General features: G+C 50.5%; 1 protein-coding gene across 2 annotated transcripts in view; it reads left to right on the forward strand.

The window, feature by feature from the left end:
• Positions 1 to 1,755: 1,755 nt before the first annotated feature.
• ANP32E (acidic nuclear phosphoprotein 32 family member E) overlaps positions 1,756 to 19,504 on the forward strand; it is a 38,966-nt gene continuing 21,217 nt past the window's right edge. Inside the window, exon 1 of one of the 2 annotated variants that reach the window (XM_089655495.1) lies at positions 1,756 to 2,049. In XM_089655495.1, the coding sequence (XP_089511621.1) occupies positions 1,996 to 2,049 (54 nt within the window). In that variant the 5' untranslated portion in view covers positions 1,756 to 1,995. The remainder of the gene's footprint in view (positions 2,050 to 19,504) is intronic. The other variant, XM_089655496.1, reaches the window with a different exon arrangement.

A 19,504-nucleotide genomic window follows, 5' to 3' on the forward strand; every position in this document is an offset into this window, starting at 1 on the left:
CCTCTGATGTGAAGGGGAACCTCTGATGTCAAGGAGGACCTCTGATGTGATGGGGGACCTCTTATGTGATGAAGGGCCGCTGATGTAATGGAGCATCTCTGATGTGAAGGGGTGCCTCTAATGTAAAGGGGGTCCTCTGATGTGATGGAGGACTTCTGAAGTCATGGGAGGACTCTAACTTGATTGGGACTTCTCATGTGATGGAAGAACCTCTGATGTAATGGGGAACCTTTGATGTGAAGGGGGGAACTCTGATGGTAAATTAATGTTGTCCCTGACTATACTTTTAATGCGCATCACAACTGACCAAAGGCTGCTCACCAACAAAGTGTGGTGGCCTTCTTTCTTTTGCCAATGTGCTGAAGTCACCATACACACCTTTGTAGATAAATGGTGGCACGGCAGGACAGGGTGCAGCCCAGAACTGTATCCCTTTTGGGTCTCCAACATCCTTAAAGCCTCAAAGTGCATATTCTGAAACTTCTACACGCATGTTGTGCTAACCTGACTGGGGAAGGGCCTCGGCCTCCTCCATCAGAACGTCGTAGTCTTCTACATATGAGTAGGTAGCAGGGGCGGACTGACCATTTAGAAACTCGGGCACTGCCTGAGGGCCCAGGGTCATTAGGGGGCCCCACGAGATGCCCCTGGTACCTTTTTCATAGGCTTTTTTGAGTTTGGGCAAGGACACAGGGGCCCCATGATCCCCTATTGCCCGGGGGCCCCATGAGTTGTCAGTCCGCCCCTGGTAGGTAGTTGTGTTTCCTGCCTCCATTCACACCTGTGCGTTCCAGGAAAAGTTCCCAGAATTCGCAAACCACGCATATCATGCTTGATGTGCAATTGACAGTTACCGATACCCCAAAACGCGGGCAGCCAATGCGCGTTTTTGCTCGCAGTCATAGGAAGGTAAGAAAGTGTGAAGTTCAATGGGGGCGGGACAGGGGCGGACTGACAACTCATGGGGCCCCTGGGCAATAGGGGACCATGGGGCCCGTGTCCTTGCCCACACTCAAACCAAACCCAAAAAAGCCTATGAAAAGGTACAAGGGGCATTTCATGGGGCCCCCTTCTGACCCCGGGCCCTCGGGCATTGTGCCTGAGTTCCCAAATGGTCAGTCCGCCCCTGGGGCGGGATGTTTTTTTCGCACATTTGTTGCGCATTCAAGTAAATGGTCTGCCCTATGAGTTACGCAAAAAAAGTGTGAACGCATTCGCACGATGCGTAGATGCAAACAGGGACGTATTGTAACACATGGTTAGATTTTATTGTATACGTGCGCAAAACCGTGTGAAGAGCGCACATTGGCATTAAGTGCAGATGTGAATGGGGGGCTATCTTAACGTAGATTTGGATTTTATTGTAAATTATGTAATTTTTTTTATCTTCCACCATTTTGTTTTACCACATGATGTTCAATTTCACCTCAAACACAACAAAAAGACACCCTTCAGGCCTACACTAGCCCCTTCCCGCCTCTCTCTATGGCTCCCTGACCTAAAATAGGGCGCGAAAGCGTCGAACGAAAAAAAAAACACAAAGCCGTGACGCCCGACTGAGACGACGACTGTTCCCGCCCCCTTCCTCACTCCTCACGGACAGCTCCTGCGGCCAATGGCAATTAACTGCGCTCGCACTCGCAGCCAGTGACCGCCGCGGAACCTGGAACCTCCCGCAGAGGTCTTGACTGACGCTCTTCCAGGCCAATGGCTGTGCGGGCGAGGCAGTCGAGCGCCAATGGCAGGGCGGAAGGGGCGTCGCCGTTTCTGAGGGGATGCCTGTGCCGTGTAATGGAGTCTCAGTCGGTGAGCGGCCATTGAGGGAGAAGGGAGCTCTGTATTGAAGGGGGTCGTTCGGCGGGGACTGGTCGGTGCAGGACGCCTCGTCGCCTTTATCTGCGCTTCTACCGCCGTCTTTGGTTCGGTGAGGCCCGTCTTGAGCCCGTTGGGTGTGCAGCTGTCCGGTGTGACCCCTCGGAAGGTTGGCCCGGGAAGATGGAGATGAAGAAGCGCATCGCCCTGGAGCTGAGGAACAGATCCCCGGCAGAGGTGAGAGAATTCTTCCCACCGCCATCCGTCACACCTCCTCCGTGTACCGGGAGGAAGGGGGGGCACTATCCGGGAGGGCCGGGACCTCATGTCCTCTCCGGTCTCCGAGTGAGAGAGGGAAGAGTTCATCTCCGAGCACGAGGAGGAAACTTTCCGTGTGGAGGAGGGGCCCCGCCGAGCAGGGGCCACACACAGCCCGCCGGGGGGCCAATTCTGGGGGGGGATAATACTAAATATATATACTAGGGTGGGGGGAGGGGGTAACAAATATACGAGGGGGGATAATATACTGGAGGTGGGGCAGGGTGGCAATAATATACTGGGGGGGGGTAATATATACTGGAGGTGGGGGGAGGGGTTAATAATAAATATACTGGGGGAGGGGACAGGGTGGCAATAAATATACGGGGGGGTTTAATAAATTGGGGGGGGAGGGGGTAACAATAAATATACTGGGGAATAATAAATGTGGGGGGAGAGGTAATATACGGGGGGGATCCACCTTGTTCATGGAGATGTACACAACACCCCAATCATCACATCACTGTATATACTACAGACCTCCCCTCCCCCACCTCCATCTCTATCATATATACACAGCTATGTGTGGGGAGCTCTGGGGGCTCTGTGTACTGGATGTACTGAAGTGTATGCGCTGTATAGGTGCGGAGGGGGGGGGGGAGGGTGCGCTGTATAGGTGAAAGGGGGTGGAGGGTGCGCTGTATAGGTGAAAGGGGGGGGGGTATAGGTGTGGGAGGGGAGGGTGCACCGTATAGGTGAAAGGGGGGGGGTATAGGTGTGGGAGGGGAGGGTGCACCGTATAGGTGAAAGGGGGGGGGTATAGGTGTGGGAGGGGCGGGTGCACCGTATAGGTGAAAGGGGGGGGGGGTATAGGTGTGGGAGGGGCGGGTGCACCGTATAGGTGAAAGGGGGGGGGGTATAGGTGTGGGAGGGTGCGCTGTATAGGTGTGGGAGGGTGCGCTGTATAGGTGTGGGGGGGGGGGGTGGTATAGGTGCGGGAGGGGAGGGTGCGCTGTATAGGTGTGGGGGGGGTGTATAGATGTTGGAGGGAAGGGGGGTGTATAAGTATGTGAGGGGGGGTGTATAAGTGTGGGAGGGTGCGCTGTATGGTGGGGGGTGTATAGGTGCGGGGGGGGTGTATGTGCTGTATAGGTAGGGGGGGTGCGTGCGCTGTATGGGTGTGGGGGGGGGGGTGCAGTATGTAAGTTGTGTGCAGTGTTTATATACTCCCACTGTACCTCTGTAATATAAACACTGTGCACACATTTTTACCTCAAACTACACATATTGTACATATATTATACAGTGAGTGGATGTACAGTGTGATGTATATTATATGTATGAGGGTTTGCATATTCTATGGGGGCTGATCACGCTGTAAACTGCACCAGAGTAGTACAGGAACAAATGTGATTTCCGTTGTCATGAGATTGTGACTGGAGTGACATGTGAAGTCAGTTGTGTGGACTAGGCCTTGTATAGGCACGTTGGGGGTTTGTACATGTATTGTATGGGTACACTGTTACTGTATAGTGGACTATATCCTTACATAACATGCACACGGTGTGTTATGCTGCCCTTCTTCGTTAATTGGACCTCAAATGTGGCAAAGAGACAAGTTGGTTTTTTTTTTTTTTGGTTTTTTTTACACAACAAAAAGAAGTGCATGATCTACTTTGCTGCACGTAGGGCAGCTCATTGAAATGAATGGGGAGCCCTATGCATGTAGTTGAAGAATGTACATATGTGTGATAGCGTGTGTTGCCATTGTGTAAACGAGTCCTGAGTGTTGGTGTGTATTATAATCTGTGTGAAATGTATACATTTTTGTTACACCAACTACCTTTTTAACAGATACATAGTTTGTTTTACTTTTCAATATGAAGGGATACCGTGCAGGGACACAAGAAATCAGGAGGAGAGGGTTGGCAATCCATACGGAATGGTGTTCACCGGAAGTAAACTTTGGGGGGCGGTGGGTGTGCATGTCTTGGAAATGATGCCAAGGTTCAGCTTTGGACAACACCATGCCACTGATTTAAACCCCCAGAAAAAAGCTCAAGTGTGTGTATACACACTTACTATTGTGCAGGTTGTATGATGTAAATGACACGTATGATGCTAGTAAATGCAAGGAGGTGTGTGAACAGTAAGCCCCAGCAGTCAGGATTTCACTGGAGCAGTGAGACGGCTTCTGGTCACTGCACTGTACACTTGGAGCTTCTGATAAATGTAAAGTGGTAACAAGTCACCACTGTATAAAGTGTCATCCACTTTTGCTCAGGAGGACCTTCGTTCCCCGTATGTGTTCTTTTACGGATTCTCCTCTTACCTAGTCCACTGGGTTGTCCTAAAAACAAAAAAACTAAACACACACCCTCAGTAAATCCTGCGCTGTGGTGTATTCCACTGCTGTATGCATGGTGCTGAGCTGCCCTTATGTCATCAGGGGCCTGCTGTCTCTTCTGGTTCTTGCAGCTGGCCCCTGAATGGCACATGCTTGTTGCAAGGTCCCCAGGGATGCGTAAAATGAATATCCCAGGAGGCTACAAGCAGATGGCGGTGTCATTCTCACCTAGGCATAGAAGGCGGAAGCTTCCGATTTTTTTTTAATTTTTTTTATTTTTAACCACTTGCCCTCCTGAGGATTCCCCCTTCCTTCCTGACCAGGCCATGTTTTGTGTTCCGGCTCTGTGTTACTTTAACTGACAATTGTGCGGTCATGCAATGCTGCACCCAAATTAAATTTACGTCCTCTCTTCCCCACGAATAGCGCTTTCTTTCGGTGGTATTTGATCACCTGTGCATTTTTTTTTTTTGTTTTTTTTTGTTTTACTTTTTTTTTTTTTTGCGCTATAAAATAAAAAGTTTTGAGAAACAATATTTTTGACTTTTTGCTATTAAAACATGTTCATTAAAAAAAAAAAAGTTTAAAAACAAATTTTGTCAAGTTTAGGCCTAAATGTATTCTGCGACATGTCTGTTAAAAAAAAAAAAATCCCAATATGTGTAAATTAATTGGTTTATGTAAAAGTTAGTGTTTATAAATGGATAGAGATAGAGATAGATAGAGATAGATAGAGATAGATAGAGATAGATAGAGATAGATAGAGATAGATAGAGATAGATAGAGATAGATAGAGATAGATAGAGATATATATATACTTTTTTAAAAAAAAAATTTTATAAGTAATGACAGCGATCAGCGACTTATATCGGGATTGCGGCGGGCATTCTGACACTGGGGGGGAACTGACTTGGTGTCACTGACATCCCCAGTGACACCAATAAAGTGATCAGTGCTAATAAAAAGCACTGATCAATGTAGTAATGGTACTGGGCAGGAAGGGGTTAACGTGGGGGAATCAAAGGGTTAACTGTGTGCTGTTTTTCTACAAGCAGTGTCTGTGCTTCACTGTAAGCACACTGCTTTGCATGGCAATGCAGCGTGCAGGAGCTGACAGGGGGAACGGTTTTGTCTACTGACAGGGGGAACGGTTTTGTCTACTGACAGGGGGAACGGTTTTGTCTACTGACAGGGGGAGCGGTTTTGTCTACTGACAGGGGGAGCGGTTTTGTCTACTGACAGGGGGAGCGGTTTTGTCTACTGACAGGGGGAGCGGTTTTGTCTACTGACAGGGGGAGCGGTTTTGTCTACTGACAGGGGGAGCGGTTTTGTCTACTGACAGGGGGAGCGGTTTTGTCTACTGACAGGGGGAGCGGTTTTGTCTACTGACAGGGGGAGCGGTTTTGTCTACTGACAGGGGGAGCGGTTTTGTCTACTGACAGGGGGAGCGGTTTTGTCTACTGACAGGGGGAGCGGTTTTGTCTACTGACAGGGGGAGCGGTTTTGTCTACTGACAGGGGGAGCGGTTTTGTCTACTGACAGGGGGAGCGGTTTTGTCTACTGACAGGGGGAGCGGTTTTGTCTACTGACAGGGGGAGCGGTTTTGTCTACTGACAGGGGGAGCGGTTTTGTCTACTGACAGGGGGAGCGGTTTTGTCTACTGACAGGGGGAGCGGTTTTGTCTACTGACAGGGGGAGCGGCTTTGTCTACTGACAGGGGGAGCGGCTTTGTCTACTGACAGGGGGAGCGGCTTTGTCTACTGACAGGGGGAGCGGCTTTGTCTACTGACAGGGGGAGCGGCTTTGTCTACTGACAGGGGGAGCGGCTTTGTCTACTGACAGGGGGAGCGGCTTTGTCTACTGACAGGGGGAGCGGCTTTGTCTACTGACAGGGGGAGCGGCTTTGTCTACTGACAGGGGGAGCGGCTTTGTCTACTGACAGGGGGAGCGGCTTTGTCTACTGACAGGGGGAGCGGCTTTGTCTACTGACAGGGGGAGCGGCTTTGTCTACTGACAGGGGGAGCGGCTTTGTCTCCTGACAGGGGGAGCGGCTTTGTCTCCTGACAGGGGGAGCGGCTTTGTCTCCTGACAGGGGGAGCGGCTTTGTCTCCTGACAGGGGGAGCGGCTTTGTCTCCTGACAGGGGGAGCGGCTTTGTCTCCTGACAGGGGGAGCGGCTTTGTCTCCTGACAGGGGGAGCGGCTTTGTCTCCTGACAGGGGGAGCGGCTTTGTCTCCTGACAGGGGGAGCGGCTTTGTCTCCTGACAGGGGGAGCGGCTTTGTCTCCTGACAGGGGGAGCGGCTTTGTCTCCTGACAGGGGGAGCGGCTTTGTCTCCTGACAGGGGGAGCGGCTTTGTCTCCTGACAGGGGGAGCGGCTTTGTCTCCTGACAGGGGGAGCGGCTTTGTCTCCTGACAGGGGGAGCGGCTTTGTCTCCTGACAGGGGGAGCGGCTTTGTCTCCTGACAGGGGGAGCGGCTTTGTCTCCTGACAGGGGGAGCGGCTTTGTCTACAAAACTGTTCTCTTCTACACATCCCTCCTCCTCCTCGTCAGAGATGTCCAGCAATCATCAGGCACCGGCAAGTAATCTCCGACTGGGACCCGGTAATTGGCAGCGCAGGTTGGTCACGCGTGTGTGCGCCCTACCCGGAAATATATATATGTGATTTTGCGCAACTGTGCTGCCCTGTTGCAGTGCTTCTGCTATAGGGTGGACGGGAAGCGTAAGAATAAAAATTTAGTGTATGTTTAAAGTGGGTGGCTGGATGTAACAAAGAGCAAAGGCCCAACTGCTAGGCTATGTAACAGTATTTGGTCTCAAAGTCATATTTCTCTGCTTAAAGCAGAGTTCCAGTTGAATTAAAAAGTCTGCAGCTACAAAAACTGTAGCTGCTGTTTTAAAATACACTTTTTTTCCCTCGGCCCAGCGGTGTCCTCACTATGGCTGGTTTCACCGGCTGCCCTCTCTCCTTGGTGCCGGCATCTTCAGTGTGGGCAGCCGGCTGTGGCAGCTTGTGGCTTCACAGCCGGGTGCCCACTGCACATGCTTGAGAAGCGCTGCACTTTGTGAATGGTTCCGTAGTCTTCTGGGACCTGTCACGTGTCCTAGAAGACGAGGAGGGAGGGCAACTTCTGCTTCCGATCACCTTAGGAGATCGCACCGAAAGTGGGAGCGGGTACCTGTCAAATTCTGGTACCTGCTCCCCCAAAGGTGTCAATCCTTAATAGGGAGCGGGGGACAAAGCCTTAAAGCGGAACTTCCCCTTTTGGGTGGAGCTCCGCTTTAAATTTTGTACAGCCCTTGCTTTGTGACAATTCCGTGGACTTCTGGAGCGGGGGAGGGCAAATTGTCCCTTGTGGTCCCTTCTCTCCTGCTGGGAGCACCTGTGTCAGGATGGCTATGGAGGTGCTCAAGGGGGACTCTGCATGCAAGTATAGCCACCCCATAGGTGGAGTTAACAATACATGTTACAAGATTGTTCTGCAAACGCTGGCTTCAAAGGCAAGGATCCACACCGCAGTACACAGAGCCTGAAAAGCGGCTTCAGCCTGGCTCTAGCCAGGCCACGCCCCTGGTGTTTTCTCCCCGCCCACCGGGCTCAGCCTTGGGGACCTGAATAAGCCCTTTGGATGAGACAAACGTGTCAGGTGTGGCCTGGATGTAGCTGGGCTGAAGCTGCTTTTCCTCTCTGATACCTGGGCTCTGGTGTACGGCAATTTATTAAAGGTATTTATGTAGCGCCGTCAATTTACGCAGCACTTTACATATATATTGTACACTCACATCAGTCCCTAACCCTCAAGGGGCGTACAATCCAAGGTCCCTAACCCTCAAGGGGCGTACAATCTAAGGTCCCTAACCCTCAAGGGGCGTACAATCTAAGGTCCCTAACCCTCAAGGGGCGTACAATCCAAGGTCCCTAACCCTCAAGGGGCGTACAATCTCAGGTCCCTAACCCTCAAGGGGCGTACAATCTCAGGTCCCTAACCCTCAAGGGGCGTACAATCTCAGGTCCCTAACCCTCAAGGGGCGTACAATCTCAGGTCCCTAACCCTCAAGGGGCGTACAATCTCAGGTCCCTAACCCTCAAGGGGCGTACAATCTCAGGTCCCTAACCCTCAAGGGGCGTACAATCTCAGGTCCCTAACCCTCAAGGGGCGTACAATCTCAGGTCCCTAACCCTCAAGGGGCGTACAATCTCAGGTCCCTAACCCTCAAGGGGCGTACAATCTCGGGTCCCTAACCCTCAAGGGGCGTACAATCTCGGGTCCCTAACCCTCAAGGGGCGTACAATCTCGGGTCCCTAACCCTCAAGGGGCGTACAATCTCGGGTCCCTAACCCTCAAGGGGCGTACAATCTCGGGTCCCTAACCCTCAAGGGGCGTACAATCTCGGGTCCCTAACCCTCAAGGGGCGTACAATCTCGGGTCCCTAACCCTCAAGGGGCGTACAATCTCGGGTCCCTAACCCTCAAGGGGCGTACAATCTCGGGTCCCTAACCCTCAAGGGGCGTACAATCTCGGGTCCCTAACCCTCAAGGGGCGTACAATCTCGGGTCCCTAACCCTCAAGGGGCGTACAATCTCAGGTCCCTAACCCTCAAGGGGCGTACAATCTCAGGTCCCTAACCCTCAAGGGGCGTACAATCTCAGGTCCCTAACCCTCAAGGGGCGTACAATCTCAGGTCCCTAACCCTCAAGAGGCGTACAATCTCAGGTCCCTAACCCTCAAGGGGCGTACAATCTCAGGTCCCTAACCCTCAAGGGGCGTACAATCTCAGGTCCCTAACCCTCAAGGGGCGTACAATCTCAGGTCCCTAACCCTCAAGGGGCGTACAATCTCAGGTCCCTAACCCTCAAGGGGCGTACAATCTCAGGTCCCTAACCCTCAAGGGGCGTACAATCTCAGGTCCCTAACCCTCAAGGGGCGTACAATCTCAGGTCCCTAACCCTCAAGGGGCGTACAATCTCGGGTCCCTAACCCTCAAGGGGCGTACAATCTCGGGTCCCTAACCCTCAAGGGGCGTACAATCTCGGGTCCCTAACCCTCAAGGGGCGTACAATCTCGGGTCCCTAACCCTCAAGGGGCGTACAATCTCGGGTCCCTAACCCTCAAGGGGCGTACAATCTCGGGTCCCTAACCCTCAAGGGGCGTACAATCTCGGGTCCCTAACCCTCAAGGGGCGTACAATCTCGGGTCCCTAACCCTCAAGGGGCGTACAATCTCGGGTCCCTAACCCTCAAGGGGCGTACAATCTCGGGTCCCTAACCCTCAAGGGGCGTACAATCTCGGGTCCCTAACCCTCAAGGGGCGTACAATCTCGGGTCCCTAACCCTCAAGGGGCGTACAATCTCGGGTCCCTAACCCTCAAGGGGCGTACAATCTCGGGTCCCTAACCCTCAAGGGGCGTACAATCTCGGGTCCCTAACCCTCAAGGGGCGTACAATCTCGGGTCCCTAACCCTCAAGGGGCGTACAATCTCGGGTCCCTAACCCTCAAGGGGCGTACAATCTCGGGTCCCTAACCCTCAAGGGGCGTACAATCTCGGGTCCCTAACCCTCAAGGGGCGTACAATCTCGGGTCCCTAACCCTCAAGGGGCGTACAATCTCGGGTCCCTAACCCTCAAGGGGCGTACAATCTCGGGTCCCTAACCCTCAAGGGGCGTACAATCTCGGGTCCCTAACCCTCAAGGGGCGTACAATCTCGGGTCCCTAACCCTCAAGGGGCGTACAATCTCGGGTCCCTAACCCTCAAGGGGCGTACAATCTCGGGTCCCTAACCCTCAAGGGGCGTACAATCTCGGGTCCCTAACCCTCAAGGGGCGTACAATCTCGGGTCCCTAACCCTCAAGGGGCGTACAATCTCGGGTCCCTAACCCTCAAGGGGCGTACAATCTCGGGTCCCTAACCCTCAAGGGGCGTACAATCTCGGGTCCCTAACCCTCAAGGGGCGTACAATCTCGGGTCCCTAACCCTCAAGGGGCGTACAATCTCGGGTCCCTAACCCTCAAGGGGCGTACAATCTCGGGTCCCTAACCCTCAAGGGGCGTACAATCTCGGGTCCCTAACCCTCAAGGGGCGTACAATCTCGGGTCCCTAACCCTCAAGGGGCGTACAATCTCGGGTCCCTAACCCTCAAGGGGCGTACAATCTCGGGTCCCTAACCCTCAAGGGGCGTACAATCTCGGGTCCCTAACCCTCAAGGGGCGTACAATCTCGGGTCCCTAACCCTCAAGGGGCGTACAATCTCGGGTCCCTAACCCTCAAGGGGCGTACAATCTCGGGTCCCTAACCCTCAAGGGGCGTACAATCTCGGGTCCCTAACCCTCAAGGGGCGTACAATCTCGGGTCCCTAACCCTCAAGGGGCGTACAATCTCGGGTCCCTAACCCTCAAGGGGCGTACAATCTCGGGTCCCTAACCCTCAAGGGGCGTACAATCTCGGGTCCCTAACCCTCAAGGGGCGTACAATCTCGGGTCCCTAACCCTCAAGGGGCGTACAATCTCGGGTCCCTAACCCTCAAGGGGCGTACAATCTCGGGTCCCTAACCCTCAAGGGGCGTACAATCTCGGGTCCCTAACCCTCAAGGGGCGTACAATCTCGGGTCCCTAACCCTCAAGGGGCGTACAATCTCGGGTCCCTAACCCTCAAGGGGCGTACAATCTCGGGTCCCTAACCCTCAAGGGGCGTACAATCTCGGGTCCCTAACCCTCAAGGGGCGTACAATCTCGGGTCCCTAACCCTCAAGGGGCGTACAATCTCGGGTCCCTAACCCTCAAGGGGCGTACAATCTCGGGTCCCTAACCCTCAAGGGGCGTACAATCTCGGGTCCCTAACCCTCAAGGGGCGTACAATCTCGGGTCCCTAACCCTCAAGGGGCGTACAATCTCGGGTCCCTAACCCTCAAGGGGCGTACAATCTCGGGTCCCTAACCCTCAAGGGGCGTACAATCTCGGGTCCCTAACCCTCAAGGGGCGTACAATCTCGGGTCCCTAACCCTCAAGGGGCGTACAATCTCGGGTCCCTAACCCTCAAGGGGCGTACAATCTCGGGTCCCTAACCCTCAAGGGGCGTACAATCTCGGGTCCCTAACCCTCAAGGGGCGTACAATCTCGGGTCCCTAACCCTCAAGGGGCGTACAATCTCGGGTCCCTAACCCTCAAGGGGCGTACAATCTCGGGTCCCTAACCCTCAAGGGGCGTACAATCTCGGGTCCCTAACCCTCAAGGGGCGTACAATCTCGGGTCCCTAACCCTCAAGGGGCGTACAATCTCGGGTCCCTATTTTAATTGAAAAAAAAAAAAGGTCACACTAGCAATACTTTAATTGAAGGATACTTCATAGAAGGTTTTGTTGAACTTTAAGTCAACTACTTTGCCTTTACCGTGTTGGACTGAAGGTTTTTTTGTTTTTTTTTTGTTTTGTTTTTTTTACTTTCAAATTGATTTCCCGGATTGTGTTCTGTTCCATGGATGGCATTCTGATATTTGGTTTTACATGCAACATAGTCAGGTCCATGAATATTGGGACATTGACACAATTCTAACATTTTTGGCTCTATACACCACCACAATGGATTTGAAATGAAACAAACAAGATGTGCTTTAACTGCAGACTGTCAGCTTTAATTTGAGGGTATTTACATCCAAATCAGGTGAACGGTGTAGGAATTACAACAGTTTGCATATGTGCCTCCCACTTGTTAAGGGGCCAAAAGTAATGGGACAATTGGCTTCTCAGCTGTTCCATGGCCAGGTGTGTGTTATTCCCTCATTATCCCAATTACAATGAGCAGAGTTCATTTCAAGTGTGCTATTTGCATTTGGAATCTGTTGCTGTCAACTCTCAAGATGAGATCCAAAGAGCTGTCACTATCTGTGAAGCCATCATTAGGCTGAAAAAACAAAGCAAACCCATCAGAGAGATAGCAAAAACATTAGGCGTGGCCATAACAACTGTTTGGAACTTTCTTAAAAAGAAGGAACGCACCGGTGAGCTCAGCAACACCAAAAGACCCGGAAGACCACGGAAAACAACTGTGGTGGATGACCGAAGAATTCTTTCCCTGGTGAAGAAAACATCCTTCACAACAGTTGGCCAGATCAAGAACACTCTCCAGGAGGTAGGTGTATGTGTGTCAAAGTCACCAATCAAGAGAAGACTTCACCAGAGTGAATACAGAGGGTTCACCACAAGATGGAAACCATTGGTGAGCCTCAAAAACAGGAAGGCCAGATTAGAGTTTGCCAAACGACATCTAAAAAAGCCTTCACAGTTCTGGAACAACATCCTATGGACAGATGAGACCGAGATCAACTTGTACCAGAGTGATGGGAAGAGAAGAGTATGGAGAAGGAAAGGAACTGCTCATGATCCTAAGCATACCACCTCATCAGTGATCATGGTGGTGGTAGTGTCATGGCGTGGGCATGTATGGCTGCCAATGGAACTGGTTCTCTTGTATTTATTGATGATGTGACTGCTGACAGAAGCAGCCAGATGAATTCTGAAGTGTTTCGGGAATATTATCTGCTCATATTCAGCCAAATGCTTCACAACTCATTGGACGCTTCACAGTGCAGATGGACAATGACCCAAAGCAGACTGCAAAAGCAACCAAAGAGTTTTCTAAGGGAAAGAAGTGGAATGTTATGCAATGGCCAAGTCAATCACCTGACCTGAATCCGATTGAGCATGCATTTCACTTGCTGAAGACAAAACTGAAGGGAAAATGCCCCAAGAACAAGCAGGAACAGAAGACAGTTGCAGTAGAGGCCTGGCAGAGCATCACCAGGGATGAAACCCAGCGTCTGGTGATGTCTATGCGTTCCAGACTTCAGGCTGTAATTGACTGCAAAGGATTTGCAACCAAGTATTAAAAAGTGAAAGTTTAATTTATAGTTATTATTCTGTCCCATTACTTTTGGTCCCTTAACAAGTGGGAGGCACATATGCAAACTGTTGTCATTCCTACACCGTTCACCTGATTTGGATGTAAATACCCTCAAATCAAAACTGACAGTCTGCAGTTAAAGCACATCTTGTTCGTTTCATTTCAAATCCATTGTGGTGGTGTATAGAGCCAGAAATGTTAGAATTGTGTCGATGTCCCAATATTTATGGACCTGACTGTACATGGACACACCAGCCATCATTAATGCCAGTGAGCACAGCACCTTGCTTGTTCTGACTATGAACATGTGCTTCTGTAATGGGTTATTAATCCTGATCTGTTTACATAGCTGTAGCAAGCATCTGATACAGGAGTCTGTGATTCATGGTTGTTATAGTATAGCAAGTCATAGGAGGTGGCTAGACACACGGAAGAAATTTCAGCCGGTTCCTAATGTTGTCCATGGTGGCCCTATCGGCACCCTCCTTCCCGTCATTCAGTTGAAATATCATCTAAGGAGCTGGGCAGAAAATTGTTGGCTGAACGACACCTGCATCCAGATTCCAGCTCTGTTCACATATAGCTGCAGCCGGAGTTTTGTCCATCTGCGCTATTTTGCATGGATGGGAGTACTCAGATTCCTAACGCAACCTCTGAAGAGCTGAGTGTGTGGCCAGCTTGTCTTTCCAGGGTTGCTGATTATAGTTGGTTTATGTTTGAGATAATGGCAGATCACACGTTTGGCCTTGCTAGTGATATACACGGCTCAAAAAAATTAAAGGGACACTTTAAAAACCCATCAGATCTCAATTGGGAAAAAATCTCATGGTGGGTGGATCTCTATACTGAAATGGACTGGATCTCTATACCGACATGGACTGGGTAATGTGTTAGGAACCTAAAGATGCCCCATCGTTTGAAAACGATCGACCTACAGAGGACTTAATTCAAAGACACCCCGAACACCAACGTGAATGATGCAGCAGGCGAGTCCATTTTGCTGAAATTTCATTGCAGAAACTCAGAATGGTCCTCCAGTAGTTTGTATGGCCCCCACATGCTTGTATGTGTGCCTGACAACATCAGGGCATGCTCCTAATGAGACCATGGATGGTGTCCTGGGGGATTTCCTCCCAGATCTGGACCAGGACATCCCTGAGCTCCTGGACAGTCTGAGGTGCAACCAGGCGGCGTCGGTTGGACCAAAACATGACTTCCCAGAGGTGTTCTATTGGATTTAGGTCAGGCGAGTGTGGGGGGCCATTCAATTGTATCAATTCCTTCATCCTCAAGGAACTGACTGCATACTCTCGCCACATGAGGCCGGGCATTGTCGTGCTGCAGGAGGAACCCAGGACCCACTGCTGCAGGAGGAACCCAGGACCCACTGCTGCAGGAGGAACCCAGGACCCACTGCTGCAGGAGGAACCCAGGACCCACTGCTGCAGGAGGAACCCAGGACCCACTGCTGCAGGAGGAACCCAGGACCCACTGCTGCAGGAGGAACCCAGGACCCACTGCTGCAGGAGGAACCCAGGACCCACTGCTGCAGGAGGAACCCAGGACCCACTGCACCAGGGTAGGTTCTGACAATGGGTCCAAGGATCTCATCCCGATACCTAATGGCAGTCAAGATGCCATTGTCTAGCCTGTAGAGGTCTGTGCGTCCCTCCATGGATATGCCTTCCCAGACCATCACTGACCCCCCACCAAAACAGTCATGCTGAACCATGTTACAGGCATATAATGGTTTCCACAATTTCTCCGGACCCTTTCACGTCTGTCACATGTGCTCAGGGGGAATCTGCTCTCATTTGTGAAAAGCACAGGGTGCCAGTGGTGGACCTGCCAATTCTGGTGTTCAATGGCAAATGCCAATCCAGCTCTATGGTGCCGGGCAGTGAGCACGGGGCCCACTAGAGGACTTCGGGGCCTCAGGCCACCTTCGTGAAGTCTTTTTCTGATTGTTTGGTCAGAGACATTCCCACCAGTGGCCTGCTGGAGGTCATTTTGTAGGGCTCTGGCAGCACTCATCCTGTTCTTCCTTACACGAAGGAGCAGATACCGGTCCTGCTGATGGGTTAAGGACCTTTTACGACCCTGTCCAGCTCTCCTAGAGTAACTGCCTGTCTCCTGGAATCTCCTCCATGCTCTTGTCTCCTGGAATCTCCTCCATGCTCTTGTCTCCTGGAATCTCCTCCATGCTCTTGTCTCCTGGAATCTCCTCCATGCTCTTGTCTCCTGGAATCTCCTCCATGCTCTTGTCTCCTGGAATCTCCTCCATGCTCTTGTCTCCTGGAATCTCCTCCATGCTCTTGTCTCCTGGAATCTCCTCCATGCTCTTGTCTCCTGGAATCTCCTCCATGCTCTTGTCTCCTGGAATCTCCTCCATGCTCTTGTCTCCTGGAATCTCCTCCATGCTCTTGAGACTGTGCTAGGAGACACCACAAACCTTCTGGCAATGGTACGTATTGATGTACCATCCTGGTGGAATTGGACTGCCTGTGCAACCTCTGTAGGGTCCAGGTATGGCCTCATGCTACCAGTAGTGACACTGGCCCTAGCCAGATGCAAAACTAGTGAACAGTCAGAAAAGATGAGTAGGGAAAAAAATGTCAGTGGCCTCCGCCTGTAATACCATTCCTGTTTTGGGGGTTGTACGGCCAAGCAGATATTCTGACAGGAAGCTTCAGTGAACTACCACAGCACTCCATAGCACCGTGGTAGTTCATTGAAAACTACAAGCCCACAGCCGCTAAGGCTGACAGGACTTGCAGTTCATTCATTCACGGAACAAATGGCACTGCCATGTGGGCGGAGTCGCACACGGCGGCGCTGTTTTCAAATCTGACAGTACGGGGAAACTTCTCCCCGTATTATCTGTCATGGGGGGGGGGGGCAGCCTTGACTGCAGTTATGGGAACATGTTACAAAAAAATCGGGTGCTACATGTAACATGTTCCCAAAGATCAACATATCCTTTTAACTGACCAGATCAATATCCCAGGAGTATGATTTGATGCTGTACTCTGATTACAAAGTGTTCCTTTATTTGAGCAGTGTACAATGTGGTGTTGCCATTGCAGGACTCCTAGTATAGCAGATTTCTACTTTTACTGATTTCTGATATGTTGCTGATCTTTGGACCTTGTGCTTTTTATAAAAAAAAAGGCTGCTGTAGGGTTCTTAACACCCAAGGTTTGGCCTTAAATCAGTTTCCTTTATTAAAAGGAATTAAACCCATTAGGACCTATTTACACCAGTGGGCACTTGTTATGGTGCGTTTAAAGTACACATGCTGATGTGCATGTTGTTTTTCATTTAACTTTATGCACAACAATGCGTTTTGGCGTTGCAATGCGTTCTGTATTCAAAAGCAGACATGCTGCATTTTATGCATGCCCAAAATGTACTTGTACAGGGGTTAGCCAAAATATATGGAAACGCTACATGATTTCCAGGTGTGAAAGTGACCTGTTTCACGTTGAAAGTGATGTATCATTCTTTTGTTTCCGCTGTGTGATGAGACACCTTGCTAAAAAGTGGTAATCCTCACTTTCATTCACTGCGTGCGCTTCTAGTAATACGGAGTCATGTCAGAGCTGACTGAGCTTTATAGAGGGAAATTGTTGGTGCCATTTATCTGGTGCCTCTGTGAATGAAGTTGCCAATTTATTTGCCGTGTAGTGAGCAACAGTATCAAAGGTTATGACGGCGTTTACAGCTTCTGGGAAAACGTAATCTGTTGAGCTTAAGCGCGGTTGTCGTGGTCAGCTGACCGAAAGAAACAAAAAGGACATTGCGCAGGATTGTGACCCGGAATAAGAAAACGACTGCTGAGTGAGTGCAGAGCTCAGTCCGTCTTCACAGGAATTGCGATGCAGGATCATGTTCCACCCTAAATATGCCTTTGACCTACATGTCTATGAACAGTGTAACAAGACAGACATTTTTAAAGACTATTGTAGGCATTCACAAATGTCTAAAATATTGCTTTGGTCTGGTCTCCTCCTTTTTTGAGGAAAAAAAAAAAAATTAGATATAGATATAGAGAGAGAGAGAGAGAGGGGGTGAACCAAAATTTCGGTGGCCAAAACACCCCTTTGGGCTGATATGGGGGAAAAAAAGCACCGATACAGGTGCCAGAAAATCCCTGCCGCTCGATAGCTCTCGGCCTTACCTGAGAAACCATTGAATGATCCCAGCGCTGGGCATAGAGATGAGTGAAGGAAAGATGGCCTCCACTCATCTCTATACCCTTGGAGGACCGGAGCGATATCACTTGGGGTTCTGGCCATTTTTTTTTTTTTTCTTATCCAATGCTTTACATCGCAGAGGAGAGATGTGGGGTCTTATTGACCTCATCTCTCTCCATAAAGAGGACCTGTCACTAATTTCTGTCACAACAAGGGATGCATGCATTTCTTGTGATAAGAATAAAAGTGATTACATGTTTTTTTTTTGTTTTCTTTTTTAAAGGGACAGCACAAAAAATAATTTTAAAAAAATTTAAAGTGCCCCCATCCCCGTGTTTGTACGGAGTGGTGAACACATATGTACATTTCGGTTTTCGGCCACGTGCATTTTTAACTTTCGTTTGGGAGAGATTTTTGTCTTGCTGATCTTTCATTCGATTTACCAGACAGGAAGTGAGGGGAACTCTTCAACAGCAACAGACAAAAATGTCTTTTCTAGTAGAGTAGGGGAATGTTACAACCCCTGCCAGATAATTTTCAGTCTTTGTTCCTGTTGTAGGTTCTCCTTCACTTTGGTGGATCTGTTGTCAGCAGGACAGGTAGCAAGGATAAATCTCTCTCTCAGAGCTCGTAGAGTCAAAAGTACACCAATCCTTCATGCACTCCCCTCATATGATGGAATAAAGTGCTGCCTTGGACTGATGGGATAATCACAAAAGATATGAAACATGTCCGAGGGGTGGTCCTGGGAGCAGGGGGTGGTCCTGGGAGCAGGACCATGTGCTGAAAATGGACAGCTGGTTAAAGCTTTGCCTGCAATAATTGATGTGCAACATTTTCTATCAAAGATCCTCTTCAGGTCATATTAGGCCATCCCATAATCCTTGCAGGCAATGCAACGTCTTGTTCCTAAAGTGTACTTTTGTTATACCGAAATCTGAGCTGTAATCTACATAGATGTTTAGCTGTTCTTAGATCTTGTGTCAGAAAATCTTTTTAGATACCTTTTTAGGTCTATATTTACATTATCATTTTTTTCAAGTATTAAGCTTGCCATAGATGAATCGACTCCAAGTCCCTGCTGAACCAGCCAAGATTTGATCCATCTGTAGGCTGGCTCGTTGTACTGAAGTTGATCTATTGACGTAAGTACAACCAGCCTGTCAGATTTTTGTCATGCAATCACTGCTGGAGGCTATAGCTGCCAGCAGTGATCTTTGTGGTGTTCCAGCGGGAAAGGCTCCCAGCCGGCAGAACGCAATAGCACTGCAGCTAGTGAGATCAATATGGTAGTTGTGCCTACCAGGGCTGTGGAGTCGGTAGATAAATGTTCCGACGACTCAGTTTTTTTTTGTACTTCTGACTCCTCTGTATTGATATGCGAATGTATTTTATACATTCCTTGAAGGAAAGGAAGGCAACATGTCATTACCACAGGACTACTGGCTGGGAAGCCAACAGTCTACTGCAGTGGTGGCGAACCCGTGGCACGCGTGCCACAGCCGGCACGCCGAGCCTTATCTGTGGGCACGCCAGGAGAATCCAGCGGCGCGCTGTCTTCCCGGCTGTAGTGTGCGTGACAGCCGGGTCCCAAGTGCGCATGCACAAGAAGCAGTGCTCCTTGTGAATGGTAAGGCGGTACCTGGGACACATGACAGATCCCAGAAGCCGCCGGACCAATCACAAAGCGCAGCGCTTCTCGCGCATGCGCACTGGGCATCCGGCTGTCCGACGAGCGCCCACACTACAGAAGCCGGGAAGACAGCGAGCGGCTGGATCGAGGAACAGGTAAGATAAAAAAAAAAAAACTCTGCGGAAGTAAGAGCGGGTACCTGTCAAATTCAGGTACCCGCTCCCCCTCCCTCCCCAAAGGTCAGCAGTCATCCCTGTGCTGTGTCCCCAGTCTCTGGTCATCCCCGTGCTGTGTCCCCAGTCTCTGGTCATCCCCGTGCTGTGTCCCCAGTCTCTGGTCATCCCCGTGCTGTGTCCCCAGTCTCTG

This window comes from Staurois parvus, unplaced genomic scaffold (assembly GCF_062004578.1).
Source record: "Staurois parvus isolate SC_StPar_1 unplaced genomic scaffold, SC_StPar_1.0 ptg000842l, whole genome shotgun sequence".
In the NCBI taxonomy this organism is placed as follows: domain Eukaryota; kingdom Metazoa; phylum Chordata; class Amphibia; order Anura; family Ranidae; genus Staurois; species Staurois parvus.